The following is a 15,216-nucleotide window of genomic DNA, read 5'->3' as shown; positions in this document are numbered from 1 at the left end:
TGCAGTCCATAGGGTTGCAAAGAGTCTGGCACGACTGAGCAACTAACACTTCACAAGGAGCTAAGACCTCACATGCTTTGCAGATCAAAAGAAAAAACAAAAAAAACCATAAAGCAGAGCAATATTGCAACAAATTCAATAAAGACCTTTAAAATTGTCCACATTTTTTAAAAAACCTTTTAAAAAAAGAGAGATGCAAAAAAAAAAAAAAAAGCCCACAAACATGCACTCAACAGAACAGAGAACCTCTTTTTCTGAGCTTCTATCATCCATAGGCTCAACACCGGGATTATAAAAAGTGGAAGGTCCCCACCACCCACCTAAGCACTTCATAGTCTGGCAGGAGAAAAGGTGAATTAGAGCAACTTCGTGAACCCTAACAGCTCTGATGTGACATCAGTGGGAAGAGAAAAACCCAGCAAAGCACCTGCCCAGGAATGGCCTCAGAAAGCAGCTCTCCCAGCATGGGAACCCTCTTCTTGGGAGCCGAGCCCTGGATGCAGGGAAAAGCACACCTGGGCGCCCAGGTGAGTCAGCTGGTTTAATGCAGTTTAGACTCAGAAAGGTAAAGGGGATGTGACTCAGGTCCCAGAGCTAATGAAATTTACCAGAACCTGAATCAGACGCATAAACCTCTGCCCCCAATCCAGTGCTTTTCCAATGAGTCATTAGGGCCACCTGGGGAGAAGATGGAGTTTAAACTTGACCTCTTCTCCTGCCCAAGGCCTGCTGCTCAATCTTATCATCACTTCAAGGGGATTCTGAAGAACACATGTTTTAGTATCTCCCAATATTTAAAAATATATTTCAGCATAAGTTCTACTTCACATAGAATATCTGTGCTCTGTTTCCAACTGTTTCATTCTGCTGAGCACACAATAAATGGCTGATGAAGATTTTTTTTTTACTGCTCTCCAAGCTGGTATGCACCCTCAGCCCTGAATGCACCCTCTTCTGTAAGAACAATCACAGTGCAATCACCAGTTTGACAGTAAGTGTCCTGTAGAGACTGAACCCGTCCTTTTATCCATCAGTGGGTCCCAGCATAATGTTACAAAAGCTTGCTGCATGGCTGACACTGTGCAACACCTCCAACTCAAGGGTGCCTTTCAGAGGGTAAGGACCACATCTCCACTGTCTCTGGTTTGTTCAAAGGGGTGGGCAGCTGAGCCCATGTGACTGTGGGTTGAAGATCACTTTCCTACAGGTTTTACGACGTAATCCCATACAAAGCTTGGCAAACCTGAGAGGCAGGTGTGATTTTACTGGATGTGTCTATATCTTTTAGATGTTTCCTGTAGGTAATTTGCTCTGTTGAAAACTACCTGCCAAGTTATCAAGAAAAGACTTCAGTTTAATCTCCCAAGGCTAACAGGCTCTTTCTGTGTTAACCATCTCACAGGTCTGCTGTTTAAGAGCAATATTGCATAGGAACCTGGAATGTCAGGTCCATGAATCAAGGCAAATTGGAAATGGTCAAACAGGAGATGGCAAGAGTGAACGTCAACATTCTAGGAATCAGAGAACTAAAATGGACTGGAATGGGTGAATTTAACTCAGATGACCATAATATCTACTACTGCAGGCAGGAATCCCTCAGAAGAAATGGAGTAGCCACCATGGTCAACAAAAGAGTCCGAAATACAGTACTTGGATGCAATCTCAAAAACGACAGAATGATCTCTGTTCGTCTCCAAGGCAAACCATTCAATATCGCAGTAATCCAAGTCTATGCCCCAACCAGTAACGCTGAAGAAGCTGAAGTTGAACAGTACTGTGAAGACCTACAAGATCTTTTAGAACTAACACCCCAAAAAGATGTCCTTTTCATTATAGGGGACTGGAATGCAAAAGTAGGAAATCAAGAAACACCTGGAGTAACAGGCAAATTTGGCCTTGGAATGAGGAATGAAGCAGGGCAAAGACTAATAGAGTTTTGCCAAGAAAATGCACTGGTCATAGCAAACACCCTCTTCCAACAACACAAGAGAAGACTCTACACATGGACATCACCAGATGGTCAACACCGAAAGCAGATTAATTATATTCTTTGCAGCCAAAGATGGAGAAGCTCTATACAGTCAACAAAAACAAGACCGGGAGCTGACTGTGGCTCAGATCATGAACTCCTTATTGCCAAACTCAGACTTAAATTGAAGAAACTAGGGAAAACCTCTAGACCATTCAGGGATAACCTAAATCAAATCCCTTATGATTATACAGTGGAAGTGATAAATAGATTTAAGAGACTAGATCTGATAGACAGATGCCTGATGAATTATGGATGGAGGTTCATGACATTGTACAGGAGACAGGGATCAAGACCATCCTCATGGAAAAGAAATGCAAAAAAACAAAATGGCTATCTGAGGAGGCCTTACAAATAGCTGTGAAAAGAGAGAAGCAAAAAGCAAAGGAGAAAAGGAAAGATATAAGCATCTGAATGCAGAGTTCCAGATAGCAAGAAGAGATAAGAAAGCCTTCTTCAGCGATCAATGCAAAGAAATAGAGGAAAACAACAGATTGGGAAAGACTAGAGATCTCTTCAAGAAAATTAGAGATACCAAGGGAACATGTCATGCAAAGATGGGCTCGATAAAGGACAGAAATGGTATGACCCTAACAGAAGCAGAAGATATTAAGAACAGGTGGCAAGAATACACAGAAGAACTATATAAAAAAGATCTTCATGACCCAGATAATCATGATGGTGTGATCACTCACCTAGAGCCAGACATCCTGGAATGTGAAGTCAAGTGGGCCTTAGAAAGCATCACTACAAACAAGCTAGTGGAGGTGATGGAATTCCAGTGGAGTTATTTCAAATCCTGAAAGATGATGCTGTGAAAGTGCTGCACTCAATATGCCAGCAAATTTGGAAAACTCAGCAGTGGCCACAGGACTGGAAAAGGTCAGTTTTCATTCCAATCCCAAAGAAAGGCAATGCCAAAGAATGCTCAAACTACCGTACAATTGCACTCATCTCACATGCTAGTGAAGTAATGCTCAAAATTCTTCAAGCCAGGCTTCAGCAATACGTGAACCATGAACTTCCAGATGTTCAAGCTGGTTTTAGAAAAGGCAGAGGAACCAGAGATCAAATTGCCAACATCTGCTGGATCATCGAAAAAGCAAGGGAGTTCCAGAAAAACATCTATTTCTGCTTTATTGACTATGCCAAAGCCTTTGACTGTGTGGATCACAAGAAACTGTGGAAAATTCTGAAAGAGATGGGAATACCAGACCACCTGACCTGCCTCTTGAGAAACCTGTATGCAGGTCAGAAAGCAACAGTTAGAAATGGACATGGAACAACAGACTGGTTCCAAACAGGAAAAGGAGTACATCAAGGCTGTATATTGTCACCCTGCTTATTTAACTTATATGCAGAGTACATCATGAGAAATGCTGGGGTGGAAGGAGCACAAGCTGGAATCAAGATTGCCGGGAGAAATATCAATAACCTCAGATATGCAGATGACACCATCCTTATGGCAGAAAATGAAGAGGAACTAAAGAGCCTCTTGATGAAAGTGAAAGAGGAGAGTGAAAAAGTTGGCTTAAAGCTCAACATTCAGAAAACTAAGATCATGGCATCTGGTCCCATCACTTCATGGGAAACAGATTGTGAAACAGTGTCAGACTTTATTTTTTGGGGGCTCCAAAATCACTGCAGATGGTGACTGCAGCCATGACATTAAAAGACGCTTACTCCTTGGAAGAAAAAGGCAATGGCACCCCACTCCAGTACTCTTGCCTGGCAAATCCCATAGACAGAGGAGCCTGGTAGGCTGCAGTCCATGGGGTCTCGAAGAGTCAGACACAACTGAGCGACTTCACTTTCACTTTTCACTTTCACGCACTGGAGAAGGAAATGGCAACCCACTCCAGTGTTCTTGCCTGGAGAATCCCAGGGACGGGGGAGCCTGGTGGGCTGCAGTCTCTGGGGTCGCACAGAGTCAGACACGACTGAAGTGACTTAGTAGTAGTAGTAGTAGATAGCATATTGAAAAACAGAGACATTACTTTGCCAACAAAGGTCCGTCTAGTCAAGGTTATGGTTTTTCCCAGTGATCATGTATGGATGTGAGAGTTGGACTGTGAAGAAAGCTGAGCGCCAAAGAATTGATGCTCTTGAACTGTGGTGTTGGAGAAGAGTCTTGAGAGTCCCTTGGACTGCAGGAGATCCATCCAGTCCATTCTGAAGGAGATCAGCCCTGGGATTTCTTTGGAAGGAATGATGCTAAAGCTGAAACTCCAGTACTTTGGCCACCTCATGCGAAGAGTTGACTCACTGGAAAAGACTCTGATGCTGGGAGGGATTGGGGGCAGGAGGAGAAGGGGATGACAGAGGATGAGATGGCTGGATGGCATCACGGACTCGATGGACGTGAGTCTGGGTGAACTCCGGGAGTCGGTGATGGACAGGGAGGCCTGGAGTGCTGCGATTCATGGGGTCGCAAAGAGTCGGACACGACTGAGAGACTGAACTGACTGACTGACTGAAGGGCAAGTCCCTAGTGCTGTGTTCCAAAATCCGAGGCTGTTCTTTGGAAGTCAGAACAAGTCTTCCCACAGGAAAGTTAAAAAAACAGAAAACTAACATGAAGGGCACTTAGGTTCCCATGCCCGTCCACAAAAGCTTTTGGAGTCCATCATCGGAACACCACAGGCCCCAGCCACGCTGTGCCACCTTCTCCAGGGAAAAGGCCTCCTACTTCCCGGCCAGTGGGCTGGAAACACGGCTCTACCCTCCTGCCTCTTCTAACCAGCTCTTTTAGAAACCATCTGCTTCATCACAATAATTCACAGCAAATCAGTAATAAAGTTCATTATTCCATCATCTGTACTATCACAGGTTTAAAATTACCACTTGGCAAGCTTTATTTCATATTTTGGAAACTAGGAGGAAGAGCATGTGTCAGCTTGCCTCTGTGTTTTCATGTCCCTGGAGCAGGAGTGAGTTTAGTACTTGGGGTTGGCCAAATACAGTCCACCTGCTTTTTTTTTTTTTCTCTCATCCTTTTTATTGGCAAGAAGACACATTAAGATCTGTGATGATAATGTAAACATCCTTTCACAATCAAAATTTAGTCATTTCCTTCATAGTTTAGATAGTTAGGGCAGTTATTTCACAGCCACGTGAAAATGAAACTATTTCAATTACAGAAGATAAATTCCCACTGCAAGAGCGATCACCGTTCAAAATCTTTCGACTGTAAGTAAAACTACTTTTTGTGCCTATAGGACTCCCCGGACTCCCCTATAGGACTCCTACAAATATTTATTTTTAAATGTATTTATTATTATTTTTTTTTTGGTAAATGAGGTCTGATGGATTCATGGTCAAGTTCATTGTTCACATACTGTCTCACGTACAACAAGAGGACCGAAAAAAGCCATGACAAGACTGTGTATCCTATGTAGTCTAAAATATTGGCTCTCTGGCCCTTCACACAGTCTGCCAATCCCTGCTCTCAGAAATGACGGGCAAACTTGTGAAAGTTAATTTCTCCCCAAACTAATTAAGGAGACTCAATATCCCAATACATAGGACCTTCTGTTCCTAAATACTCTTTCTTCTTTTTGCCTCTATCACTTAAGGTTTTTACATTTTTCCTCAAAAATTTCAAAGCTTATATGAAAATGTAGACTAGAAAAAGCAATGAATTCTAGAATAAATTTTAAAGGTAAATTATCTCATTATGGATCAGAATAAAACAGCATATATGTTAGTGTTAAAGCAAGCTACAAAAATAAAGCTTATACTATATTAAAATATTTTAATTTACAAATGGACTTGTTACAGAGATTGCAAAAACTACACTATGAATAGCTTACAAAATGTACAAAAAAAGAGAGATCCAAGAATTTTTAAACTGTTAAATACTCAGAGAGTCCAAATCCTTCACTTAAAAAAATTTAAACCCTCGATGTTCAAAGAAACATATTATACATACCATGTAAAACTAGACTAAAAGAAATAAACAGAAGTGTATTATATTTACATAAACAATAACTTTAAACAACAGGGAATGCTATGAGCCCCACCGAGCATATTTGAATTAATTTCTTAAGTTCAAACCCACTGAACATATAAAATTAATGTGAAAGTCTGAGTGAAAAAGGGGATTAAAAGAAAAAAAAAGAAGGAAAAAGGCAAAATCAAACAGAAAAACATATCAGTATAAACTAAAATGGAAGGGGTTAAAAGAGATGGAAAGACACACTTTCTAAGTTAATCACTTCCTCTTTATTGCCAATACTTGCAACTAATGTGGCAAACCCGTCTACCCTCACCTGCTCCATTGATGGCGTCAAATTCTAAGCACCGGCAGCACATACGCGCACAGAACGTACTGTAAAAGAGCGAGGAAACCAACGGCCTCCGCCTGCGGGTCCACAGCCGTGCCACCCAGCAGAGCTTTCTACCCCCACAGAAATGCGCTGTGGTGTGCTGCTGGATACAGAGGCCACCAGCCACCTGTGGGGGTCGAGCACGTGCCATGTGGCCAGTGTGGCTGAACAACTGGGCTTTAGACGTTAATTCACTTAACTCTACAGGCTGCACGTGGCTATCAAACCAGACGGGGGCTGAAGCTCTACAAGGTAGCTTCACAGACTGCCACTGCCTTTCAGAAAAATAAACCACTTCCTTTGACTGAATACGAATTTACTAACCTTCTTACTTGAGGGCTTCTCAGGTGGCACCAGGGGTAAAGAACCTACCTGCCAATGTAGGAGAGGTAAGAAATAAATCGCAGGTTTGATTCCTGGGGTGGGAAGATCCCCTGGAGGAGGGCATGATAACCCACCCCAGTATTCTTGTCTGGAGAATTCCGGTGGACAGAGGAGCCTGGTGGGCTATGGTCCAGAGTGTCACAAAGAGTCGGACACGACTAAGCGACTTAGTGCACACGTGCATGCACGCACACACACACACACACTTCCTACTTAGAAGCATGTCATGACTTCCATTCACGCAGGTGTATACAAGTCCCCTGTTCTCAGTAATCCCATCAGATGTTCTTTTTCCAGATTTACAACATGAAGCTCCTTTTCTCAGATATTAAGTACAGTTTCACCTTGAACCTGTCATCTGTGTGAGATTTCATAAGCAGAGTTGCGATGGTATAAAAATTGCTTCACATGATACATAATCAAAATATTTTACCCCTCCTCTTAGAGTCGAAACACCAAAACCTGCAGTGCTGGCACACAGCAGAGGGAGGGATCCAGGAAGGCAGGGGGCACCACTGGAAACTGAGGGAAGACATGGCATCAAAGCAGATGGGGTGACCCATGAATCACCGAAGATGCAGAACAGAATGAGATTTGGCGGGGGGGTGGGGGGGACTATGAAATTAGCTACAGGTCCATCATTGCTTGTATGAAAACTCCTGAAGCCACACATGTCAGGATTCAGAGACACGGTGCACCACAGGTTACACAGAACACTACCAAGGATCTGCCACCAAGCTCTGTGGGTACCTCGGCCCCTGGGTGTTCAACCACATCTATTTCCAGTGTCCAGTGTCCTCTCTGGCCCAGACCTCCACACCAGCTCCCAGCATCGATTAACTGTCTCACAGACACTCTATAAAGTCCACAGGCACCTATTCAGCAAATGCTCAGAGTGTTTACTATGTACCAAGCACTGTTTTAGGTGAATATCTTGCCTGGAGAATTCCATGGACAGAGGAATCTGGCAGGATCCAGTCCATGGGGTCGCAAACAGTCGGACACAACTCAGCAACTAACACCCCCACACACACATTGTTTGAAATGCTTATCCCCTAGACATGCTCCCCACCCCCAGGCTTCCCTATGCTCAGAAATTCTGCTTCCATTTACCTTACTATTCACACCAGGAACCTGGGGTCACCCTGACACTTTTTCCCATCAACCACCAAGTCCTTCCACACATGCCTTCTAAATCTCTCTCTAATCTATTTGCTTACTCCATCTCGGCACTGCTGTCACTCAAGACTAAGCCAGTGGTCCTTACACAGAAGTGGTCTTGCCCTGCAAGAGACATGTGGAACTGTCTGGAAACAACCATGGTTGTCAAAACCTGGAGAGGAGAGGCTGCCAGCGGCAAGTGGGCAGGAGCGACGGATGGTGCTCAGCATCTTACAGGGCGTACAACAGTCCCGCCCACCAAAGAATGATCCAGTCCCAGCCATCACCAGCCCTGAGGCTGAGAAACCCTGCTCTGAGTACACGAAAGAGTGATGCATACCGAGGGTTTTGCTTTTAGATCAATTACGGTCTTGAAAAAACGATCATAATTCAGAATAATTTTTAACGTGGTAAAATTCTATTGGGCTGATTCAATTATGTTGGAACCTGTTTTATACGTGAATAAAGTGAGCACTTACTTATGCATGTTCTCCACTCCTATTATGACCATGATACAGTAGGAAATTCCACTTTGTACAAGAAAATGTAAGGCATACCTGTAAAAAGTAAGAGCACTGTTAGAAGGGTTAGAAGGGCCTACACACAAACATCGAGTTGAAATGATTCAGGATAAAAAGTGCTTATGCGTAACTCAGAATATTCCCAGAAAAAAAAACAAGGAAGCAAACCCTCCAAAGCCTAACACTGTGTGGATACCCTAGAGGAGTCTCATCTTACAAGCCCCACAAGGGCTGGAAAAATAAGAACTCCAGAAAGCCACACTTGGGGGCTGAGCATCCCACATTTCCCAGCTACACAAAAGCTCCATGGGGTCCTGAGACTGAAGCATTACCGTTTTTCCATTACTAAGGCACAAGTATGAAAAGGAGTGAGAAACCTGGATTTCAGAATCGTTCTGACAGACATCACTTAATTGTTCACCTGACTGCACCAATACAGCTGTGGTAGTCTTTGCAAGTGTTACAAAAGAGCCCAAAATACTAAATATTAGAATTCATTTAAAAGTGGGTACACCCAAATTGATTTATTCTGAAAACACGATGGCTCGAGTCAAATAAGTGTCCTTATACAAATCTAGTCAATCCTTAATTTGCAGTAATCCATCTATGAAACATTCTCACGGAAATAATAGTGTTTTCTAATGTTCTAATGCAGAAATACACCATTAAATGAGAGAACTAATTTATCCATCCATTTCATAAAAGTCAGGCAAAACATGATTTAGATCTCTGGTTTTAAAATCCATCCGTGGGACTCCCTGGGTGGTCCAGTGGTTAAGACTCTGCCTTCTAATGCAGGGGATGTGGGTTCAGTCCCTGACTGGGCAACTAATATCCCACATGCTATGTAGCTATTAAGCCTGCGCACCATGACTAAGATCCAAGCAGCCAAATAAATAAATACTTTAGAAAAAAATAAAATCCCTCCAAACTATCCCTAAGATTGCACACATGCACGCACGTGCACACACACATGCAAAAATTTCTATTTTCTTTCCCCTTTGATAGCATGAATAATGTATGAAAAAAATGTTGAAATCATTGTATACAATTTAAAGTATTAATAAAGATCTTAAACTATGATTAAAATTACTTTCTAACCTAAGCATCATAAAATAACAGGCACCTCCATTGTGAAAAGCTACTTAATTATTTTTAACTTTCCACAGAAATATTACAAATAAGTAGGCTCCAAGACAGGTATAGAAGAGACTTATCCTACCCACTGTAGAGAGTTCATCTGCCTGTCTCTTCCTCTGCCTAACAAATACACACACACACACACACACACACACACAGGGAAACAATGTTGGCCTGGAATGCTACTACACACACACACACACACACACACACACAGGGAAACAATGTTGGCCTGGAATGCTACTATATAACCAGAAAGCTGCCAATCAGAAAAACATATGTGTCCATAAACTGAAACAGAAAAGAACTGGCTACTGTGTTAAGCTCCCTTCTGCAGTATTATGTCTTTCAGACCTGCCCACCACCACTGGTTCCATTTTACAGGTGAGAAAAGTGATGCTACCAAGGCTGAATAACGTGTCCAGTCACAGCGCTGCCAGGCTGAGGCACCCACAGCGGAATCCATGTCTGTCTGGATTCAGTCTACGTTCCAGTCCATTACCCTGCACTGCTGTCACACAGCTAAACAAGTAATTAAAAGTATAAACTAATTCTCAGTCAAAAGAAACTTATAGATGATGGGTCAAAAAAAAAAAGATGAGGCCAAATACAAGTAGGTAAAAGAGTCAACTATATTTAGGCAACCATTAACACAGTCTTCCAAAAGACAACTTGTCAAAATCAAGAGGAGATAGGATTGCCTTTGAGGCTAACAGAGTGCTAAAACGCAATCCAGAAGGACATTCTACTTTCCCACTTATATCAAGTAGCAAAGAATTATCTTTTACCTGGTGCAGAGGCATAAACAATCTCTTTTCCCAAAGAAAGGAATACAAAAAGTTTCTCCTTCAAGGAAAGAATAGAGTACGCTTTTTTAAAATCCTAGTTATCACGTATAAATCGACATACTTATGACCACCTGACCTTAAGGTGAGCTCCTCGGGACACTGGGACAGAGCATCTGAGAAGACCTCACAGCAAGAAAGCTCCCTCCCCCATCCGTAAACACCTCTCCCTCCAGCAGGACTCCCAGTCACACGGGCCCAGGAAACACGGATCACATCTCTGTCTTCTCTGTGTCCACAGACCATAAAATGAAGGGCATCTGGAGCTGGTCACTTTGGACAAGCCTTCCCCACCCCTTACAACATGCAGTGGAAATGCAGACACAGAGAAAAGACTTTTGGACATAGTTAGGGAGAGAGAAGGTGGGATATTAGAGAGAGCAGCATGTAAACATATACATTACCATGTATAAAAGGGATAGCCAGTGGAAATTTACTATATGATTCGGGGAGCTCAAGTCAGGTGTTCTGTGACAACCTAAAGGGGAGGGATGGGGAGGAAGGAGGGAGGGAGGTTTAAGAGGGAGAGGACATATGTATACCTGTGGCTGATTCATGTTGATGTATGGCAGAAAACAACACAATATTGTAATTATCCTCCAATTAAAAATAAAATAAAAAATTTTTAATGAAGAAAAAAGTATGCTGACAAAATACATGTTGAACACTGACGTATATATGGGTAAAATGTGTAAACTGGAATATGCTTGAAAATATTGCAGAAAAATAAGTTGAGGAAAGAATGAAATAGGAACGGTGGAATTTTAACAATTGTTGAAGCTGGATAATGTGCCTTTGAGGGTTCATTCTATTATTTTCTGTTGTTTTGCATTTGAAAAGCTCTGTGATACAAAGTTAAATACACATACATAAACACTCATGGCATGATTTAAGATAAGTTTAAATAGAAATCCCCTGAGAAACTGAAGAAAACTTTGATGATGTCCAGGAAGGGGAGAAACTATGCCTAGATCTGATTTAAGAAAGTGCATAGAAACCCTGGGACTCCACACACACCTACCACTGGCAGGGCCTATCAGAGGACTGGTCATGGGGCAACAAGGCAGAAAAGGAATAAATAACGCCTAATTGAATTTTCATGAGTCGCTAGGACACATGTACAGTTGCCAGAGGAAAAAACTAGGTTAAGAAATAATACCAGGATATTTCAGCCCTACCAAGAATCAAAAACAACCTCCCAGAACAAACACAGAGTCATTGTCAAAATCCACCAGTCTACACCCCACAACACGAACTACCCTAAACCATCCATCAAACAACTGTACTGGCATTCTCTCAGGGAATCTGCATCTCAAACAACAATCTGCCAAAGAGCAAACACAGCCAATGAGTCAGCAGCATAAGCTCTCAGTTAAGAAGGAAATGGTGAAGGACAGGGAAGCCTGGCATGCTACAGTCTGCGGGGTCACAAAGAGTCGGACACAACTGAGCAACTGAACAACAAGAAGGAAAATCCAGGAGGAATCACCAAGAATCCTTCTACTGAGTGTCTTTGCTGTTTAGCCAAGACACTGTGCTTTTCCTGCTACAACCACCGTCATCCGGGACAAAGAGGAACTACGGTGTGTCTGTATTTATTACAAGAATAGTCCTGATAATGAAGAAAGGAGCCAAGTGGAAGAAACAGACAAATGGAGCATCTGAAAGGCCATAAATAAAAGTTTCCATTCATAAATAATTCTTCCCCACCAAAACCAACCCAACCAAAAACCTCATTCAGCTAATGGCAGAATATAAAAAATGATAACGGAGTTCTGTTGATGGGCTTTACCAGCCTCTTACAAGCCACTTGTACAGAAAGGAACAAGTTATTTTAAACGGTTCATTTGTCCTGGCATAAAAGATCTGCAAAATAGGTAGAAGAGCTACTCATGACAGAATAAAATGTCTTGATGTCTTTTTTCTTCATCGGTCCTTTTTCATAAGTTATAAACAGCAAACTGTCCTCTGAGCCCAAACTGAAGAGACAAAGCCCACTTTCCACTCTTTATCTTTTCTATTAAAAATAAAAAATGTAAAACGTTATAGGCTAAATATAAGGACTACATAGTGTATTTTTCTACACACTCAATTCACAAAGACATCCAAAATCTTCATTAAATATGATCAAAATAATTACTTACCATCCAAAGCAAAAAAGTGCAAGATAAAGGCCCAAAAGGGTAGCAACGACATGTCTTATAAAAGAGCTAGTTTTGCTTGAATGTAGGTAAGTTCGAAACCAAATGGCTGCTAGCAAGGCAAAGAGTTGGCATACTACAAAGTTGACCTGCAAAGAAAAATTAAAATTTTGTATTAGCAACACAGACTTGAACGTTTCATTTGATGTTACATTAAAATTCTCACGACAAAAACACCAAGGTTACTTAAAATTAAGATCTTCCAGTTTGCTAAAGAAATGAAAACAAAAACCAGGGTGTCTTTCCCAGGATGACAGCCTCAAGTTCAGAGGGAAGGGCTGATGCACACGTCAGCACTACAAGCAACAGGGACACTGGTGCCCAGCGTGGGGACAGGCTGGGAGGGGCCCAGGAAGAATATGGAAGACACGGGGGTGCAGACGTGGCACAGGGCACCATATGGCTGCAGGGGAAGATAAACTTATTTTAATGACTTGGGCGACCCTGTAACTGGTAGAGAAGAAGAGTTCTGAGCTTCTCCTACACTCCTCTGGGTTAAGATCCAGTCAAGATCCTTGAGAGTCTGTGGGAGGCACCGTCTGCTGTTAGGAGTTCAGTGGCATCCCTGGCAGAGGAGTCAAGGGGATGCTGCTGGTCTAAAGCCAGCGCTGAAAGGAACTACGTGTCTCAGCTCCAGGGGCCTCAGGGACTGGTCCAGGAGGTCAGCAGGTGAACAAGAGGAAGGAGCCCCCGGAAAGCCATGAGGGAAAGAGACCACCCCGAGCCCTCCAAGGCCAGTCCTTAAACATCCTCATAATGACAGGGACAACATCGCCCTCAATTTACAGGAATGAAACACAAGCTGGGAACAGGACTGCGGCTCCTTTTTCTTCCTTCTTAACATTTCTTTTGCCCTCACAAAATGATTTTTTAAAAAAAGACTACAAACGAGCCTCTCCTGTGGTATTAAAGACTTGAGAAAACCCTCCTTTTCTGTCTCTCATGAAGTAGGTTCTCCTAGAACACTAAGAAACATAGGTCTTAACATCTACAAATAAAAGAAAAATCCATTTGACATTAGGAACCTGTGAGAAACACACAACAACAAAACCACTGTTTCAGGAAGCTCAATTAGGAATAAATCACCCAGCCACACGTCAGTGCCACCACAGATCCAGAGATATCTCTGCCCAGAGACACAGACAGCTATGTGCTTTTTCTTGCATTACAAGGAGAAAAACAGTTGGACATTGTTGTACACTGCCTGAGAGACCATTGTTCTTTCAATCAGTTAAACTCAATACAACCAAAATGTCATTCCATCAGGTTCTAATAAGCACTTTTTTTTCTCCTAAAGGGTCCAAGAATACTTTTTTAATTAAGCGTAAAGTAGATATACCAGAAAAATGAATATAGACGTTAAAAACTATTCACATCTACAAAGCATCCTACAGTTTAAAAACTTTCTTTCAAATATGTTGTAACTAAACAAAAATGCATGAAGCATCTATTCTGGGCAGAGCACAGGAGTCATAAAACGCATAAGTCCCACTGCCGGCCCTAGATGGATTCAGAATCTAATGAGAAAAGGAAACACGTACACATGGAAGGAACGTCAACTCAGTTATTAGCGGCTGGACAGAAAGCACTTTGAGAACACCCTAAAGGAGAGCGCATGAAGGAGTGGCTCACCAAGCAGGTGACCTGAGGCATAATGACAGCAGAGCTCAGTAGGCATCGAGGCCTCGCTCCCTCCCTCTCTTTTCGCACTTGTCTAACCTAAAACAAACCCTGAATTACTACAGAACAGTCATCTTACAGGTAAAGGGAATGAGATCAGACCTCACACTCCAGACACTGAACAGGTATCTTTGGGGGAAGGTGTCAAAGTCGACAATTCAAATAGAAAAACACAGGTCCCAGTCATCCTCCAGGGGTGAGAACCACGGTGGTGTTGGAATATCAGAGAAAGGGCATCTTCAACAAAAACCAGAGAACCCAAGGTGAAGGAAGCACTCACTGAGGCTTGCCAAGTGCGGTGGGAGCAGTGGAGGAGGGGGTCCGAATTGGGGGGGGCAGAATGTAGAGGAGGGGGACCAGAATGCAGGGATGGGGTGGGGGTGAAGGGGGTCAGAATGCGGGGGGAGGGGGTCCGGAATGGGGGGTGCTCTGTTCAGAGACAGAGGGGCTCTGCATGCCACGCAGAGGCACTCAGGGTTGAGCCCATGCATGATGCAGAAACACAGGTGATTTAATGAGTGAGTGATGGGACCCAAGCTCTACACCCACCGACTGGGAACAGAGCGATGGGTGCACGGAACAGGCTGGAGGCCGTGGCTGGTCCAGCCTCCTTGAGCCAGGAGGGCTAAGCGGGTACACAGAACACTCAGGCCATCGGGGCACCAACTGGGGCCTGAGAGGCCAGCCAGCACCAGGAGATGGAGACATGAGCCCATGCGAGGCGTGAGGGTCCAGGGGAGAATGTACCCCCCTTGCCTGCGCTCAGTCCCAGAGCATGGGGGGAGGCCAGCGCGTACACTTGGGGAGCATGTCTAGGCCCTCAGAGCAGATGTGCGTCTGAGAGTGATCCACACAGCGGAAGAGATGGGGGACCCAGGGCAGAACCCCACAGCCTGCAAGCCATGGCCCAGCCAGGTCAGGGCTGCA

The 15,216-nt window shown here is 43.3% G+C and overlaps 1 protein-coding gene across 1 annotated transcript in view; it reads right to left on the bottom strand.

Moving 5' to 3' along the window:
- The window catches only part of MBOAT2 (membrane bound O-acyltransferase domain containing 2), a 63,721-nt gene extending 49,459 nt beyond the window's left edge, over positions 1–14,262 (bottom strand). The window contains exons 1-3 of the mRNA XM_040225706.1: positions 14,242–14,262; positions 12,553–12,770; positions 8,382–8,459 (exon numbers count right to left, since the gene is read on the bottom strand). Coding sequence (XP_040081640.1) covers positions 8,382–8,459; positions 12,553–12,770; positions 14,242–14,262 — 317 coding nt within the window. The remainder of the gene's footprint in view (positions 1–8,381; positions 8,460–12,552; positions 12,771–14,241) is intronic.
- Positions 14,263–15,216: the final 954 nt, after the last annotated feature.

Source organism: Oryx dammah, unplaced genomic scaffold, assembly GCF_014754425.2.
Source record: "Oryx dammah isolate SB20612 unplaced genomic scaffold, SCBI_Odam_1.1 HiC_scaffold_25, whole genome shotgun sequence".
Classification (NCBI taxonomy): Eukaryota; Metazoa; Chordata; class Mammalia; order Artiodactyla; family Bovidae; genus Oryx; species Oryx dammah.
Note: the sequence above shows the minus strand (reverse complement) of the source record. Positions and strands in the feature narration are given on the sequence as shown.